The sequence below is a fragment of the Liolophura sinensis genome, chromosome 2, assembly GCF_032854445.1.
Source record: "Liolophura sinensis isolate JHLJ2023 chromosome 2, CUHK_Ljap_v2, whole genome shotgun sequence".
Taxonomy (NCBI): domain Eukaryota; kingdom Metazoa; phylum Mollusca; class Polyplacophora; order Chitonida; family Chitonidae; genus Liolophura; species Liolophura sinensis.
Window position 1 is genome coordinate 2,545,546 of NC_088296.1, and position 19,664 is coordinate 2,565,209.

Below are 19,664 nucleotides of genomic sequence, written 5' to 3' on the forward strand. Positions count from 1 at the left end.
AGGGCTGAGTTTGGGGGAATCCCCGACAATCCGCAGGTCGTTGACAGACATTCCCATGTACAAACAGAGAGAAAGGCAGCATGAGCTGGACGTCAACTCAAAACGACCGCATTCGGTGTTATTGCGCCACACTGGCATGCTAATCACTCAGCCAGGGAGGCTGCCTGGTACCTGCATAATAAAACCTGATTTGGCATCACCACAAAATATGAGCGTATGTGGGAAAAGGTACTCGTGTTTGCAGCATGAGTTTGTGTCAGTAACTGCAACAAGAAACACATTATCAACTAAACATGGCCTACTGATAATGCCTTTACTATACAGCCGGAGTACTATAGGTGGTGTAATGATTAACATGACCTTGGCGTGAAACTTTGTGAAACTGGGAGCGGCACAACTTTCACACATATGAAAAAATAACACATGGACAAATCTCAGTATCATACTAAAAATGTAAGACTTCTATAAGCTCAGGATATATATGGCGTGTACATCTTGTGTTGAGCATCTGTATTAAGGTGGGCACATTATGTAGATTTCATGATGTTTGTTGACACTGCCATGTTTGCAGACACCCCACACCCCCACCCCCCACCCCACCCCCGAAGCAGGCTCCACAGGAGTACATCTTGTGTTGAGCATGTGTTGATGTACAAGTACTAAGGTGGGCAGTGGCACATTATACAGACTACTGGATGTTTGTTGACGCTGCCGTATTTGCCCCCCACACCCCCCACCCCACCCCTGAAGCGGGCTCAACAGGAGTACATCTTGCGTTGAGCATGTGTTGATGTACATGTACTAAGGTGGGCAGTGGCACATTATACAGACTACTGGATGTTTGTTGACGCTGCCGTATTTGCCCCCCACACCCCCCACCCCACCCCTGAAGCGGGCTCAACAGGAGTACATCTTGCGTTGAGCATGTGTTGATGTACATGTACTAAGGTGGGCAGTTGCACAATATACAGACTACTGGATGTTTGTTGACGCAGCCGTGTTTGCCCTCACCCGCCGAAGCGTGCTCGACAGGAGTACATCTTGCACTAAGCATGTGTTGATGTACATGTACTAAGGTGGGCAGTGGCACATTATACAGACTACTGGATGTTTGTTGACGCAGCCGTGTTTGCCCCCCGCCGAAGCGGGCTCGACATCTTGTGTTAATCATGTGTGGATGAACATGTACTAAGGTGGGCAGTGGGACACTATACAGACTACTGGATGTTTGTTGACGCAGCCGTGTTTGCCCCCCCCCCCCCCTGCCGAAGCGGGCTTGACATCTTGTGTTAAGCATGTGTTGATGTACATGTACTAAGGTGGGCAGTGGGACACTATACAGACTACTGGATGTTTGTTGACGCTGCCGTGTTTGCCCCCCACACCCCTTCCCTCCCCCAGTGGGCACGTCACCAGTACTTGTTTGAATGGGAACACGTTGGGTGGGTATAGTTATTATGCATGTGTTCATTGGTTAATTCCAGCTTACTTCATAAATGCTAAAATTCTCAAAATATCAGTCGCAATCACCGGTTCTCATGAAATTAGTTCAGTTTTATGATTTCGAATATAAAACAAAAATGTCTGAAATCAGTCAAAATGAAATTTGACAAAAATGCCCATGCATGGGAGCCTATGTTAAAGGTGTCCGATATCCCCAGAAAAGAATACTCCCTATAAACCTGTAGTGAATATGTATAACATGACATGTACACAAAGAATGAGTATTTGTCTGTAAGCTGAGATCAGTTGGCTGACAGACCACACTGTGAGGAAGTGTGTATGAAACAGGTACATGAGAATTCATCAACGCTTAATCAGGATCAGATCTGATTTTGACACACCTGTTCAGACATACATGTACCTGTTCAGACATACCTGCATACCTGTATAGTCGTGAACACAAACACAGACAGTGGGGAAATCAGAGACAGTGTGATGGAGACAGTCTACAGGTATAGTGTTCTCACCTTACACCTCAGTTACACCTTAGGGCAATTTCACCTCAGGATTCAAATATTTCACCTCATAATGGGTCACCTTGATATGTGTTCACCTCATATTTTCCTCCCAACCTGATGTGCTCACCTCAAGCACTATTTACATCAACATTTGTTAAGCCCAAGATGCATTAATTCACCTCACTGATGGATCTCTTCACTTAAAGATCTGCTCATTTCATTATCTGGTTACTTGTTCCCCTCATGATCTCTACAGCTTATGATTCACCAAAACATGTGTTCATGTTAGAATTTTCTCACTTCAACTCTTCCTCACCTGATGATGCATTCATTTTAACAAGAGTTCACATCATGATCTGCTCTGTAAACAAGAGTTCACATGATGATCTGTTTCTGTAAACAAGGGTTCATCACATAATCTCTTCAGGTAAACAAGAGTTCACATAATGATCTGTTCTGTAAACAAGGGTTCATCACATGATCTCTTCAGGTAAACAAGAGTTCACATCATAATCTGTTCTGTAAACAAGGGTTCATCACATGATCTCTTCAGGTAAACAACAGTTCATCACATGACCTCTTCAGGTAAACAAGAGTTCACATCATGATCTGTTCTGTAAACAAGGGTTCATCACATGATCTCTTCAGGTAAACAAGAGTTCACATCATGATCTGTTTCTGTAAACAAGGGTTCATCACATGATCTCTTCAAGTAAACAAGGGTTCATCACATGATCTCTTCAGGTAAACAAGAGTTCAGCTAAGTATTTGCATTCACCTTGAGAATTGTTCCCAGCATGATATGTTCACATGAAGGCTTTTTTATAGATAGTGATCTGGTCTTCATCATCACAGCAGTCATCATTATGTCCTGTCAGAAATACCAGCCTCCGCCTGAGGCTGTCAGCTGTCCTTTGTTTGACTCTCCTGGTTCTCTCTTCTGCTGAGATTCTTCAGTTCTGTTTCTTGTATCTTGTCTTGTCTCCCCTTGACCAATCTGCCACCAGCAAAGCCTGCAAAGTCAAACAAATGTACCACACAATGTACGACATGCTCTTCAGTTATAAGTCCAGTTTCAAGAGACATTGCTTTTACAATATACCAGACGGCAGGCCCAATGCCAAAACTAGGTCGAGGAAAAGGAAAATGGTTTTCTACATAAACAGTTCTTGGAGAGTTGAAGAGATATGTTTACAATCCTCTCCGAAAATCGGTCTTCAAAGACCTTGAAAATAATGATCAATGCCACAAAAAATGAATAAGGTTCTTAATTCCCAATGATTGAGTGTATCAAAATTTGGTGTAAGTTTGGTGAACCTGGCTACAAACATTCAGGAGATACTGGAAAGATGGATGGACAGACTAATGTCAATTCCTATGATGATTATTTAGGCTGAAAGTTTAAAAAACAAAATCATCATTCAGCGTTAGATACATTTTTCCAAAGTATATATGGTAGTGGCATTGAGGAGATCACTTTCATTTCTGTGAGATCACATAGCATGTCAGTGATCACAGACCCACCACACTGTGAGATCACACAGCGTGTCAGTGATCACAGACCACCACACTGTAAGATCACACAGCATGTTATTGATCACAGACCCACCACACTGTGAGATCACACAGCACATCAGTGATCGCAGACCCACCACACTGTGAGATCACACAGCATGTCAGTGATCACAGACCCACCACACTGTGAGATCACACAGCGTGCCAATGATCACACACCCACCACTGTGAGATCACACAGCATGTTACTGATCACAGACCCAACACTCTGTGAGATCACACAGCATGTTAGTGATCACAGACCCACCACACTGTGAGATCACACAGCATGTCAGTGATCACAGACCCACCACACTGTGAGATCACACAGTGTGTCAATGATCACACACCCACCACACTGTGAGATCACACAGCGTGTCAGTGATCACAGACTCACCACACTGTGAGATCACACAGCATGTCAGTGATCACACACCCACCACACTGTGAGATCACACAGCGTGTTAGTGATCACAGGCCCACCACACTGTGAGATCACACAGCGTGTCAGTGATCACAGACCCACCACACTGTGAGATCACACAGCGTGTCAGTGTTCACAGACCCACCACACTGTGAGATCACACAGCATGTCAGTGATCACAGACCCACCACACTGTGAGATCACACAGCATGTCAGTGATCACAGACCCACCACACTGTGAGATCACACAGCGTGCCAATGATCACACACCCACCACTGTGAGATCACACAGCATGTTACTGATCACAGACCCAACACTCTGTGAGATCACACAGCGTGTTAGTGATCACAGACCCACCACACTGTGAGATCACACAGCATGTCAGTGATCACAGACCCACCACACTGTGAGATCACACAGTGTGTCAATGATCACACACCCACCACACTGTGAGATCACACAGCGTGTCAGTGATCACAGACTCACCACACTGTGAGATCACACAGCATGTCAGTGATCACACACCCACCACACTGTGAGATCACACAGCGTGTTAGTGATCACAGGCCCACCACACTGTGAGATCACACAGCGTGTCAGTGATCACAGACCCACCACACTGTGAGATCACACAGCGTGTCAGTGTTCACAGACCCACCACACTGTGAGATCACACAGCATGTCAGTGATCACAGACCCACCACACTGTGAGATCACACAGCATGTCAGTGATCACAGACCCACAAACATGTCCTTTGTTATTGTGCAATATCAACAGGGAACTTAACTTTTTTCTTCGTGGACATACTGACAGAAAAGATGTTAATAAAAGTTTTACTATAATATTTGACAAGAAAAATCTTAAAGGGACGAGGTTCCCAACCAACAGTCATTCCCAAGCATTCTATCTTTTGTCCTTCCCTGTAATATGTCACAATTCTTCTGCACCGTACGTGTGCTCCTGATCTGGAGAATGTTGTGATGCTATACACGAGTAGCCCAGGGTTATTGTCCAGGCATAATTCAGCAACAACAAAGCCTTATCGTTAAGATTTATTTATTTGTTTGATTAGTGTTTTACGCCGTACACAAGAATATTTTACTCATATGAAGATGGCCAGCATTATGGTGACAGGAAAACAGACAGAGCCCAGGAGAAACCCATGACCGTCCACAGGTTGCCGACAGACCTTGTCACACACGGATTGTTAAGAAGACTTGGGCAATATATACTTTAGTCTCTATGGATAGGGTAAAGTTCTGGTTTGCTTGCCAATTTTGTCAAATTCACAAGTTCACCATTTTCCTTTCAAATTTCAACAGTAGGGGCACAAATGGTTTTGGTGATACTTAAAATAAAAGATATCCATACATGTTAGCAAGAATACCTGATTAAACTTTTTTCTGCACTATTCAGAACTTCATTAGCCTATTGTTTTGGGGTACTTGTTTGAGGTTTAACGCCCCTTTCCACAGTATATATGGTATCGAATCATGAGGGTGATACTCTAACTTCAATCATTTTGAGAAGCAGCTGTATAAATGTCTGTCTGTGTGTTGGTTTGTCTGCTCACCGGTCACATTTCTAACATCCTATCTCGTAACTTGGGGCATAATCTCTTAACACGGAGTGTGAGTACAACGCAACACTGGCTTATGTACATGTATGTTACATGAGAAGCAGCTGTATAAATGTCTGTCTGTGTGTTGGTCTGTCTGCTTCCCCGGTCACATTTCTAACATCCTATCTCGTAACTTGGGGCATAATCTCTTAACACGGAGTGTGAGTACAACGCAACACTGGCTTATGTACATGTATGTTACATGAGAAGCAGCTGTATAAATGTCTGTCTGTGTGTTGGTCTGTCTGCTCACCGGTCACATTTCTAACATCCTATCTCGTAACTTGGGGCATAATCTGTTAACACGGGGTGTGAGTACAACACAACACTGGCTTATGTACATGTATGTTACATGAGAAGCAGCTGTATAAATGTCTGTCTGTGTGTTGGTCTGTCTGCTCCCCGGTCACATTTCTAACATCCTATCTCGTAACTTGGGGCATAATCTCTTAACGCGGAGTGTGAGTACAACACAACACTGGCTTATGTACTTGTACGTCACAACTTTTTTAAATTTGTGTTTGTTACAATTAGGCCATGCAGAAGATACCACAAATGACATCAACTTCCCAAAACACCCCCCACCCCCCACCCCAACTTGACCCCAGAAGCAAACTGCTTTCTTACCAACAATGCCGCCACCAACAGCTGCCAAACTTCCCACTTTCAGCCCAGCCACAAGCCCCACTGGACCCCCGATGACACCCCCGATGAGAGCCCCTGTGACCGGAAACATTGCAGCCTTCAACTTTGATGCCTGAGATGTAAAAGCAAAAAGACCACAATTAGACACCTATGCTACAAGTAAGTTTAATTAAATGAGTAAACCTTATGCTCGATTAGAAAAAATCAAACTGCCTTTCTGGACATCATCTCAGTATTTAATGGTCTTTCATCTATATATCTATATATATGAAGATACATATATTCAATGTTTGTGTTTTCTTTGCCTTTAACAGTCTCTGCAGATCTGAGTTATATTAAAGCTGTCCATGGCTGTAATCTAAATGTCATGGTTACCGCTGAACTTATTTCATTCTGTATAAAAGTCACATGAGAAATGGTTTGAGGATATTCAGCTTTAAGGGACGCATGGAATGCTGGGTATTGTATCTTCATACGTAACTTAGGATGTGAAAGTATAATACAGCTGCACAGCCTTTTTCTCGGGGCGTAAAAATGGCTTTAAACTACAATTGTCCCGAGGCCCCAGCAGTCAGTCCTAAAATTAAGTAGCTTGCTGTAGTGATGTTAAGGGTAATAACTGTCAAAACAACTTTGCTGGCCAGTGGGGTGCTAAACTAGTCTCGCGTTCCCTGTATGCTTATCGATGGCGTCATTTCTATGGCGACATTTACACCCACTGACACAAGTAATGCATAAAATAGAGAGGTTTGTAGGAAATATAAAATATGCCTCAAAAATGAACTTCTTTTGTGATTTTTTTTTTCCTTTCTTCAGTTTCCTTCAAATCATACTCTTTATTTTACAGTATCTTTTCATGTACCCGTTAAGATGGCAGGTCAGCCAACAGACAGAGAGGCAGAGCACTTACCTTTGACAAGCTATACACTCCCTGCTGCACATTTTCGTGAGCTTTGTCTATGTTTTCCTCAATTGTGTCAATCTTTTCCTGCTGGTCCTGAAACATTTTAATTCCCATATATCACTCTGCTCAGTACTCAATTTTGAGTCGGTCAGCCAAATGGGGCAGAGAATGCAGAAAACTATGACACCTCAACAGATGTATCTCAGAAAATAGTGGAGAATGTGACGCTAGTGTTGATACACTTCTTTACCTTTTCCATGGCTGTGTAATGTCACACTATGATCACAGTGGCTGATAACGGCCATCTAGACCATAAAGAGAATCGCAAATTTTCATCTCTGCAAACATGTGGAACATGCGAATGGGGTGCATCCTTGTTAAGGTTTAAGGGTGAAGGAACTCAAGACGGCCACTGGTACGCAACACGTACAGGTTTAAGGGTGAAGGAAATCGGAGCGCCACTGGTACGCACCACGTACAGGTTTAGGGGTGAAGGAACTCGGAGCACCACTGGTACGTACCACATACAGGTTTATGGGTGAAGAAACTCAAGACGGCCACTGGTACGCAACACGTACAGGTTTAAGGGTTAAGGAACTCAAGACCGCCACGGGTACGTACCACATCCAGGTTTAAGGGTGAAGGAACTCAGAGCGCCACTGGTACGCAACACATACAGGTTTAAGGGTTAAGGAACTCAAGACCGCCACGGGTACGTACCACGTCCAGGTTTATGGGTGAAGGAACTCAAGAGCGCCACTGGTACGCACCACGTACAGGTATTGGGGTGAAGGAACTCGGAGCGCCACTGGTACGTACCACATACAGGTTTATGGGTGAAGAAACTCAAGAGCGCCGCTGATACGCAACACGTACAGGTTTAAGGGTAAAGGAACTCGGAGCGCCACTGGTACGCAACACGTACAGGTTTAAGGGTTAAGGAACTCAAGACCGCCACGGCTACGTACCACATCCAGGTTTATGGGTGAAGGAACTCGGAGCGCCACTGGTACGTACCACGTACAGGTTTAAGGGTGATGGAACTCGGAGTGCCGCGGGTACGTACCATGTACAGGTTTATAGATGAAGGAACTCAAGAGCGCCACTGGTACGCAACACGTACAGGTTTGTGGGTGAAGGAACTCAAGAGCGCCACTGGTACGTACCACATACAGGTTTATGGGTGAAGAAACTCAGAGCGCCACTGGTACGCAACACGTACAGGTTTATGGGTGAAGGAACTCTAGCGCCACTGGTACGTACCACATACAGGTTTATGGGTGAAGAAACTCAGAGTGCCACTGGTACACAACACGTACAGGTTTATGGGTGAAGGAACTCTAGCGCCACTGGTACGTACCACATACAGGTTTATGGGTGAAGAAACTCAGAGTGCCACTGGTACACAACACGTACAGGTTTATGGGTAAAGGAACTCGGAGTGCCACTGGTACGTACCACATACAGGTTTATGGGTGAAGAAACTCAGAGCGCCACTGGTACGTACCACATACAGGTTTATGGGTGAAGTAACTCGGAGAGCCACTGGTACGTACCACATACAGGTTTAAGGGTGAAGGAACTCTGAGCGCCACTAGTACGCAACGCGTACAGGTATTGGGGTGAAGGAACTCAAGAGTGATACAGGTACACACCAAGTACACTATCTGATTTGTCACGTTATTAACAATTTTTCTCACAAGAGACATAAGGATTTGCATGCTGTGTTGATGAAAGACAAGTGATACAGGTACCTTGAAGTACTTAATTTTCACGTGGAACTAATTTTCGCGGATTTTGCAGTCAGTAATTTACCGTGAAAAATAATTTCTATGTAAAAACTTCCAATACTGAATCATAAAGGCTTATTTCAGGAAGTAGTGGTCTAGTAATAATGAAGGGAAATCTTTGCCGGGCTGGCAGAAATAAGAAAGCTTTTGAGAAGTTTGGATAAGAAAGCTCAGTGATTCAGCTAAAGGGAAGAAACATTAGGCTTGAAATATATGCATACAAACTCTGGGGATAGGGCTGGGTGGGCATGAAACAAAGTGGGAGTTCATTGTTGGTTTCCAGTGAATGTTGCTCTGAGACACGCCATCCCATTGGCTGTGTCTCTCCTGTAAGCCAATGAGTGAGCTGTTCACAGCACAATGGCTGTTTGAAAGCTTCGGCAATGCTATCAGTTTTAGATCGGCTACACAGGATGTTTGAAACGGAAAACAATCCAAAACTAATCGTGTTGCTTGAGTGCGTTAATCAAGAATTAATGACTGGTGTTGAAATACTGGTTGCTGATTAAAATTACTCATCAAAGGTGTGAATTCTAGAGACAACTCTCTGAATTCTGCTCACGGTAGGTTCTCAGGTAATCTCACATATTTATTAAAAAATACCTCATGGTTTTAATCTCTAATGCAGGATTAGCGACATCGCAGGAAATGGGAAATGGGAAAGGGTTAAAGCCACCCTTGATAATACCTGTTTGACAAACTTGTGTAATTTGGGCCATATCATAACTAAGAAAATTAAACAATTTTAAGATTGTTACCTTGATTAAATTAATAAAAATTAATTCCCATAAACCCATTCTTGAAGTTTATCAGCGAAAATAAATTCCAGTGAATAATACAAAGTTTAAAGTATTCAACGAAGAGCACCATTTATTGTCCCAAATGCCACCAGAATTAAGGAATGACTTAACTATGGCACACCTTGTGTAGTAGTCGTCCTCAGTCGTGCAACCTAAGACTGAGCCATTACCTTCCCGTAAGATGATAATGATGAAGATGATATTACTGAGAATGATTTTGTTAGTAAGGTTAATAATGACGACAGTGGAGGTAATGATGCTAGAGATGATACAGACAAAGATAATATTACTGAAGATAATGCTGCTTTTATTGCATGATGATCATGATGATATGGATGAAGATGATCTTAGTGATGGAGATGATGCCAGCAATACTGCAAATGCAGATGGAGATGATGCCAGTGATACTGCAAATGCAGATGGAGATGATGCCAGCGATACTGCAAATGCAGATGGAGATGATGCCAGCGATAATGCAAATGCAGATGGAGATGATGCCAGCGATAATGCAAATGCAAACGGAAATGATGCCAGCAATACTGCAAATGCAGAGGGAGATGATGCCAGCGATAATACAAATGCAGATGGAGGTGATGCCAGCGATAAAGCCAATGCAGATGGAGTATGATGTTAAACCCCTAACACTCAATCACTCACTCAAATGCAGATGGACATAATGCCAGTGATAATACAAATGTAGACAGAGATGGATGAAGCCAGTGATAATGCAAATGTAGATAGAGATGATGAAAGAACATGATGATTATACATGATACAGATGAAGATAATGTTAGGGATGGAGACGGCTGCTATCACCCACTCCTCTCCGGCCGTAAGTGGGAAGGTTTCAGCAACCTACGGATGGTCGTGGGTTTCCCCTGGGCTGTGCCTGGTTTTCCACCCACCATAATGCTGGCCACTGTCGTATAAGTGAAATATTCTTGAGTACATCGTAAAACACCAATCAAATAAATAAATAAATAAATGCTATCACCCACCATAGTATGTTATTATAGAACAACAATGAAACAGATAAAGAAGTGTATCAACACTAGCATCATACTCTTGACTATTTTGTGAGATGCAGCTGATGAGGTGTTATAGTTTTCTGCATCCTCTGAACTCCTTAGTTGATGATAATGATGATGTTAGGGATGGAGATGACGCCAGTGATGACAATCACAAAGACAATGTAGATGGTGATGATGATGATGACGATGACGATGATGATGATGCTGCTGATGAAGACAATGACACTCTATGGAATCAGCCTACCTGTATCATGGTAGAGAAGTCATGGAATAGGGCATTCAGTTCAATCAGGCTCTGCAATGTAAACACAAAACACCTCGTCACCACAGTCACGCGCTGTGCAATAATATGTAGCAATAATACTACATGGCAAATGATATCATTTTCAAAATAATATAATATTATTTCATGAATATTAAAGGTCATACGATCATGTAGCTCTTTCCTTTTGCACTATATACCAACTGATCATTAAAGGCAGGGATCAGAAGACAGAATAAGATGCTGTTTCACTAGCCCCAAATGATACTTTACACCTTCAGTGAATGGGACATTGGTTTTATCATTTCTGGACACATTTAGCCACTACACCTTCACTACATTTGTCACATTTACCCTTAATACTATTCGTAAGTTTGCTGAAACAAATATCCCCATGATAATGATGTTACCTGTCCAAGGGAGATAACTAGGCTAAAATTTAGGTCAAACCAAGCTATTGTCCCTTGGCATGCCACACACTGATCCCACTTGGCATGCGTACATTTTGCGTTTTTTTTTGCACATACATTTGTGAAATTTATTTTTCAAAAAATAACACATCTTTACATGTATATGCTGTAAGACTGCTATGAGCATTCACAGAGCTGGCTAAGCCTTATCAACATATTCATCTGGACATATCACAGATCTGACACGACTGGCAATAAGCAAGAAAAACTGTCTCAAAAATTCTCCTCTATGAATTTTCCACCTAGGATTTTGCTAAGAAAAGAGTAGCTAACTACTACGGCATACATATACAAGTAGTAATATAGTAGGCTGCCATTTTGGTCCTTCTATACCTTCAGAACCCTGCATTTCTATTTCAAGAAATCTGATTGCAGTAGCTTACATGTGCAAAAGATATAATTAATTGCTTCTCATCAAAGTTAATGCTTTAGAATTCTTTCCTGTAGACTAATATCACCCTCTCCATAGAAGATATGAAGTGAGTGACTCAAAAACAAACTCAAGATCTGACCTAAAATCTTCATGTAAGTACTTCATAAGTTTAAACAATGTCATTGGTTTTATACTTCGTAATTATTGTAGACAGCATAATCTTTGAGAGAAATTTAACATTCCTTTGTGGTCACTGTGTTGTCTGGGATGACTTAGGTGTGTACTTACCTCTCTCAGGTGGTCCCAGGACTCTGCAGAGTCTGTGTTGTCTGGGATGACTTAGGTGTGTACTTACCTCTCTCAGGTGTTCCCAGGACTCAGCAGCCTCTGTGTTGTCTGGGAAGAATTAGGTGTGTACTTACCTCTCTCAGGTGTTCCCAGGACTCTGCAGCCTCTGTGTTGTCTCGGATGAATTAGGTGTGTACTTACCTCTCTCAGGTGTTCCCAGGACTCAGCAGCCTCTGTGTTGTCTGGGATGAATTAGGTGTGTACTTACCTCTCTCAGGTGTTCCCAGGACTCAGCAGCCTCTGTGTTGTCTGGGATGACTTAGGTGTGTACTTACCTCTCTCAGGTGTTCCCAGGACTCAGCAGCCTCTGTGTTGTCTCGGATGAATTAGGTGTGTACTTACCTCTCTCAGGTGTTCCCAGGACTCAGCAACCTCTGTGTTGTCTGGGATGACTTAGGTGTGTACTTATCTCTCTCAGGTGTTCCCAGGACTTCGCAGCCTCAGTGTTGTCTGGGATGACTTAGGTGTGTATTTACCTCTCTCAGGTGTTCCCAGGACTCTGCAGAGTCTGTGTTGTCTGGGATGAATTAGGTGTGTACTTACCTCTCTCAGGTGTTCCCAGGACTCAGCAGCCTCTGTGTTGTCTGGGATGAATTAGGTGTGTACTTACCTCTCTCAGGTGTTCCCAGGACTCAGCAGCCTCTGTGTTGTCTGGGATGAATTAGGTGTGTACTTACCTCTCTCAGGTGTTCCCAGGACTCTGCAGAGTCTGTGTTGTCTGGGATGAATTAGGTGTGTACTTACCTCTCTCAGGTGTTCCCAGGACTCAGCAGCCTCTGTGTTGTCTGGGATGAATTAGGTGTGTACTTACCTCTCTCAGGTGTTCCCAGGACTCTGCAGCCTCTGTGTTGTCTGGGATGACTTAGGTGTGTACTTACCTCTCTCAGGTGTTCCCAGGACTCAGCAGCCTCTGTGTTGTCTGGGATGAATTAGGTGTGTACTTACCTCTCTCAGGTGTTCCCAGGACTCAGCAACCTCTGTGTTGTCTGGGATGACTTAGGTGTGTACTTATCTCTCTCAGGTGTTCCCAGGACTTCGCAGCCTCAGTGTTGTCTGGGATGACTTAGGTGTGTATTTACCTCTCTCAGGTGTTCCCAGGACTCTGCAGAGTCTGTGTTGTCTGGGATGAATTAGGTGTGTACTTACCTCTCTCAGGTGTTCCCAGGACTCAGCAGCCTCTGTGTTGTCTGGGATGAATTAGGTGTGTACTTACCTCTCTCAGGTGTTCCCAGGACTCAGCAGCCTCTGTGTTGTCTGGGATGAATTAGGTGTGTACTTACCTCTCTCAGGTGTTCCCAGGACTCTGCAGAGTCTGTGTTGTCTGGGATGACTTAGGTGTGTATTTACCTCTCTCAGGTGTTTCCAGGACTTCGCAGCCTCAGTGTTGTCTGGGATGAATTAGGTGTGTACTTACCTCTCTCAGGTGTTCCCAGGACTCAGCAACCTCTGTGTTGTCTGGGATGACTTAGGTGTGTATTTACCTCTCTCAGGTGTTCCCAGGACTCTGCAGAGTCTGTGTTGTCTAGGATGACTTAGGTGTGTACTTACCTCTCTCAGGTGTTCCCAGGACTCTGCAGCCTCTGTGTTGTCTGGGATGACTTAGGCGTGTATTTACCTCTCTCAGGTGGTCCCAGGACTCTGCAGAGTCTGTGTTGTCTGGGATGAATTAGGTGTGTACTTATCTCTCTCAGGTGTTCCCAGGACTTCGCAGTCTCTGTGTTGTCTGGGATGACTAAGGTGTGTACTTACCTCTCTCAGGTGTTCCCAGGACTCTGCAGCCTCTGTGTTGTCTGGGATGACTTAGGTGTGTACTTACCTCTCTCAGGTGTTCCCAGGACTCAGCAGCCTCTGTGTTGTCTGGGATGACTTAGGTGTGTATTTACCTCTCTCAGGTGTTCCCAGGACTCTGCAGCCTCTGTGTTGTCTGGGATGATTTAGGTGTGTACTTACCTCTCTCAGGTGTTCCCAGGACTCTGCAGCCTCTGTGTTGTCTGGGATGACTTAGGTGTGTATTTACCTCTCTCAGGTGTTCCCAGGACTCTGCAGCCTCTGTGTTGTCTGGGATGATTTAGGTGTGTACTTACCTCTCTCAGGTGTTCCCAGGACTCTGCAGCCTCTGTGTTGTCTGGGATGACTTAGGTGTGTACTTACCTCTCTCAGGTGTTTCCAGGACTTTGCAGCCTCTGTGTTGTCTGGGATGACTTAGGTGTGTATTTACCTCTCTCAGGTGTTCCCAGGACTCTGCAGAGTGTGTTGTTTGGGATGAATTAGGTGTGTACTTATCTCTCTCAGGTGTTCCCAGGACTTTGCAGCCTCTGTGTTGTCTGGGATGACTTAGGTGTGTATTTACCTCTCTCAGGTGGTCCCAGGACTCTGCAGAGTCTGTGTTGTCTGGGATGAATTAGGTGTGTACTTATCTCTCTCAGGTGTTCCCAGGACTTCGCAGCCTCTGTGTTGTCTGGGATGACTTAGGTGTGTACTTACCTCTCTCAGGTGTTCCCAGGACTCTGCAGCCTCTGTGTTGTCTGGGATGAATTAGGTGTGTACTTACCTCTCTCAGGTGTTCCCAGGACTCAGCAGCCTCTGTGTTGTCTGGGATGACTTAGGTGTGTATTTACCTCTCTCAGGTGTTCCCAGGACTCTGCAGCCTCTGTGTTGTCTGGGATGATTTAGGTGTGTACTTACCTCTCTCAGGTGTTCCCAGGACTCAGCAGCCTCTGTGTTGTCTGGGATGACTTAGGTGTGTATTTACCTCTCTCAGGTGTTCCCAGGACTCTGCAGCCTCTGTGTTGTCTGGGATGATTTAGGTGTGTACTTACCTCTCTCAGGTGTTCCCAGGACTCTGCAGCCTCTGTGTTGTCTGGGATGACTTAGGTGTGTATTTACCTCTCTCAGGTGTTCCCAGGACTTTGCAGCCTCTGTGTTGTCTGGGATGGCTTAGGTGTGTATTTACCTCTCTCAGGTGTTCCCAGGACTCTGCAGAGTGTGTTGTCTGGGATGAATTAGGTGTGTACTTACCTCTCTCAGGTGTTCCCAGGACTTTGCAGCCTCTGTGTTGTCTGGGATGACTTAGGTGTGTATTTACCTCTCTCAGGTGTTTCCAGGGCTCTGCAGAGTCTGTGTTGTCTGGGATGACTTAGGTGTGTACTTACCTCTATCAGGTGTTCCCAGGACTTTGCAGCCTCTGTGTTGTCTGGAATGACTTAGGTGTGTACTTACCTCCCTCAGGTGTTCCCAGGACTTTGCAGATCTGTGTTGTCTGGAATGACTTAGGTGTGTACTTATCTCTCTCAGGTGTTCCCAGGATTTTGCAGATCTGTGTTGTCTGGGATGATTTAGGTGTGTACTTACCTCTCTCAGGTGTTCCCAGGACTCAGCAGCCTCTGTGTTGTCTGGGATGACATGTGTCTGCAGGGCTGAAGAGAGCTCTATATCCTCCATCCTCTCCCCCTCTCCTTGAGGTCCGTCGGCCACGTCACTTTCCACGTGCAGTATGGCAGGACCTACTAACAACAGGAATTGATTAACCTTTTAATGTATCTTGATTGGTCTTTTTATTTTGAACTCAAGAACATTTGGCGTTTTTAATGTGGCACTTATGTTTCTGGGTGGATGGAAACTGGCTCTACTACCACAATCGCATAACAAACTTTCTAGGAGCAAGACTCTTTCATCAGGCCTCCCTGATCAAAAGTTTCATAAGTTATGTATGAGGACTGGGCTAGTGTCCGCACATTTAGAGAGGTCATGGAATAGGGCACTGCGTTCATTCAGGCTCTGACCCAGTAGTAAGGCGTGCCACCGACAACTGCTGACACAAAAGGCGCAAGATCTATCCCAGCCATAGCCAAGCAATTACTAGTAACAGGTTCCTTCCAAACCCCACCCCATTTCTTATTGATTTAAGGGCCTTGGTGACAATAATGGTTGGTAGCAATCATGTGGCCGTCAACGCAGTCTTTACAATTGATAATACTTAATCATTTGTCTTCCACCAGTACAGCATTTTTGTGTGCAAGTTTGTTGATCCCATGCGAATGAATGAATGAATGAATGAATGAATGAATGAATGACAACGGCCTTTCAGCAAGATTTCAGTCACACTGTGATAATACATCCAATGCGGAGAAGCCTGTCAATGGCTTACTACAGGTTGGTGATTCACACTGGGCATTTAGGTACCCTTCACCCATTAAACTACTATCACATCAGTGAAAAACTACAATCAAATACATGCAAATAACTACTACTGAATGTTTTCACTACCTGACCCAAGTAACATCAGCTCACCAGACCTGTCCTGTCGACTGTGCATGTCTGACCCACCACAGCTCTCCATGAACTCAACAACACCCTCCACAGCCAGCTTCTTCACCGCTAGCACTCTAGAGTCAAACTTTTCCCAGTCCTCTTCCTGAATCTGGTTCCTCGCTCTCTCCATCTCCCTCACTGTGGCGTTGATTTGCTGAACAGTGCGTGAGGCATTCACCTGCTCTGTGTGGAGACTGCTCCAGTCTTCATTGTTCAGAAACTAAACAAACAAGCAACTATTTATTATGTATTTACCATGAAAATTTGCCTGATATAGTGCATTTTTGGAGGCAAAAAATAAAGTATATACCCTAAATGACCGAAAAATTTTTTTAGAGGCAAATACATATATCAAAATACTATGTTAGGTGCTGAACCTTACAACTTTCCCGTAGAATATCAACCATTGTTCCAAGCAAAGGTCAAAACACCTCTCTACAATCAACAGGGGGGGCCTCCGTGGCTCAGTCGGTTAGCGCGCTAGCACAGCGCAATGACCCTGGAGTCTCTCGCCAATGCGGTCACTGTGAGTTCAAGTCCAGCTCATGCTGGCTTCCTCTCTGGTCGTACATGGGAAGGTCTGCCAGCAACCTGCGGATGGTCGTGGGTTTCTCCCGGGCTCTGCCCGGTTTCCTCCCACCATAATGCTGGCCGCCGTCGTATAAGTGAAATATTCTTGAGTACGGCGTAAAACACCAATCAAATACATAAATAACTCTACAATCAACAGAACTCTCAGAATCAGGAAAAATGGGAAAGTTTGTCATGGACGAAATTTTTGGTGATTTAAGGTAAATGCAACTGTAAATGTGTATCAATACTTTCTGTGTTCAACAATTTTTGTTAACAGGATATTGATCTATGGTGCTCATAGCTCCCAGAGAAACCTTACAAACATCTGTCTAAGATGAACACCACTCTCAGTATCAGGCAGAATGAAAACACAGGTAACTGACAGTTGGGGGCCTCCATGGCTCAGTTGGTTAGTGCGCTAGCGCAGAATAATGCCCCAGGAGTTTCTCACCAATGCTGTCGCTGTGAGTTCCAGTCCAGCTCATCCTGGCTTCCTCTCCGGCCGTAAGTGGGAAAGTCTGCCACCAACCTGTGGATGGTCGTGGGTTTCACTCGAGCCCTGCCCAGTTTCCACCCCTCATAATGCTGGCCACCGTCGTATAAGGGAAATATTCTTGAGTATGGCATAAAACACCAATCAAAACATATAAATAAAATGAATAAACAGACAGTCAATACTTCCGGTCAAATACAGTATTTATTTATTAATTTGAATGACAGTTGATGTCATACAATGAAATACATTTCTCTTATACAATGAGTATAAGACTTTGGAGTAAAAGGAGCCAGGCTAACCCAAGACAACAAAACCAGGTGCTTTATAAAGAAATAAATACAACATTGTGAAATAAATAAAGCCTAGATTAAAATTTTGTCAGAAAAGAACACAGGCTTCTCACTTCGATTCATGGATATAAACGGGTAGAGGAATTAGCCCACCCCAAGTAACCCACTGCCCTGTACCGCGGGCACCAGATGTTTTACCTGACGAACCTTCTGCAGGGGTCAATGCCCCATGCCCCGGGCACCAGACATGTTACCTGACAAACCTTCTGCTGGGGTGAAAAAGTTTGATCATTCACAGGATTTTCAGAGATCAAAAAAAAAAAAAAAAAAACTGATGACCTCAAATGGAGAACAGAGGTACATACTCACAAGATGACATTAGAGAAATATTCGTAACTTCAGACACATAAATGACTGTTTGATGTAATTTGTCCACTTCCATGAAGATTGTTTTGCAGTGTCTATAACTCGAATTTAATACATTTTACACATTAGTTCCAAATGAATAACGTCAATTTTTCTTAAGGCAGATCTTAAAATATCGAACATTTTGACCTTGTCCTTACCAATGTCTAACCTACAGTGCTGAGTGCCAGGAGAAAACCACTGGCCTGTGGTAAGTTACTGACAAATCTTTTCACAAGTGATGAATATGATATGCACACTATATTGGTGGAAGTGAAGAAATTCTCAGTAAATATTAGACTGTGCAAACTGCCAGACGTGCATAGTCAACAGCTTACATGCTGTCACATGCTGTCATCTTGGCCTGAAAAGCAGGGATAGCCTTCAGTCACAAAAGTAGAAAGCAAATGTAAAGCCAAGCAAACAAAGAAAGAAATGGACTGAACCTTTACCTGAGGAGTGCACAATTTAACACGACTTTTAACGTTTCTCTAGATGGTACCGGTACCTGTAGCTTACCTTTAGTATCTTCACCTGGTGTTTTTTTAAGCGGTCAATATTTGTCTCTAGGACCATAACAAACTTGCTGATACTGGGCTCCACGCGTTTGTACGGGAATTTTTGATAGGCATCGGATTCACTGAGAGAGCGCCGGCGATCACAGTCAAATGACGCCATGACTTCAGATCAACCTGTTCGAAGGACATATATATACATGTACGATGGATTGCAATATCATCGTCTTAACATTTAAATCTTTCACACGATGTACATCCTAAATTGAACATTACACTCTGACTACATTATTTTCATTCATAAACTTCTTATTTTTTATTTTATCTTGTTTATCCTGACTGAATGTTTTTGTTGGAACAGCTAGTTCAGTCTGACTCTCACACTGTCAAATCTGCGAAAACGTAGCTTGTACATCAACTTCCGGATAAACAGACGTAATAATTTCTACCCTTGAGGCAAATTCACCGTCTATGTCGGACTGTCAACGTCTGTTGCCTATTCAGGAAGCATTTATGTTACGACTGTGGACGGCAATTTTGACACACGATTCGGTATAAGCGTGGAATACCTGGGGTAAGTGTCAACAACGCTTTGCCCATTTGCGTTTTTTTCCAACACGACGGTCAGTCAAATAGGTTAAGACGGTCCACAATTGTCTGCACCCTGTTACTCTTCAGATCCCTTACACAGGCTGAACCCGTTTTCAGCTAGTCGTTTATTCAAAACCGCATCTCAGTCTGTGTGAAATAGGTCATGTTTACCGCCAAGCTTACTGTCCGCAAATCAATTGACAAACACATTTTAGCTTACTGTCCGCAAAACAATTGACAAACACATTTTTCTACACATTTTTATCAACAGAGTGAGCTGGTTATACATCCAAAATTG

The 19,664-nt window shown here is 43.8% G+C and overlaps 1 protein-coding gene across 2 annotated transcripts; it reads right to left on the reverse strand.

Annotated features, from left to right (window-relative positions):
* Window positions 1-1,623: 1,623 nt before the first annotated feature.
* Window positions 1,624-19,458, reverse strand: LOC135462917 (syntaxin-17-like). Of its 2 annotated transcripts, none has more exons than XM_064740225.1 (8): window positions 19,345-19,458; window positions 18,780-18,952; window positions 16,476-16,716; window positions 15,537-15,688; window positions 10,977-11,027; window positions 7,118-7,204; window positions 6,190-6,319; window positions 1,624-2,974 (listed from the first exon to the last, which is right to left on the reverse strand). In XM_064740225.1, exons 2-8 carry the CDS (start codon window positions 18,936-18,938, stop codon window positions 2,865-2,867), a joined length of 930 nt encoding a protein of 309 aa, XP_064596295.1. In that variant the 5' UTR covers window positions 18,939-18,952; window positions 19,345-19,458; the 3' UTR covers window positions 1,624-2,864. The 2 variants fall into 2 exon arrangements, with proteins under 2 accessions (XP_064596295.1, XP_064596294.1); XM_064740224.1 differs by having other exon boundaries at window positions 15,537-15,691.
* Between the last annotated feature and the right edge of the window lie 206 nt (window positions 19,459-19,664).

Excerpts from the sequence above, each read along its gene's own strand:
- LOC135462917 (XM_064740224.1), bottom strand. The coding sequence starts at position 18,938 with ATGGCGTCATTTGACTGTGATCGCCGGCGCTCTCTCAGTGAATCCGAT. Across the intron at positions 7,205-10,976 it reads ACTTCTCTACCATGATACAG|GACCAGCAGGAAAAGATTGA; the intron begins GTAGGCTGATTC and ends AAAATGTTTCAG. Across the intron at positions 6,320-7,117 it reads GAGTGTATAGCTTGTCAAAG|GCATCAAAGTTGAAGGCTGC; the intron begins GTAAGTGCTCTG and ends TTTACATCTCAG.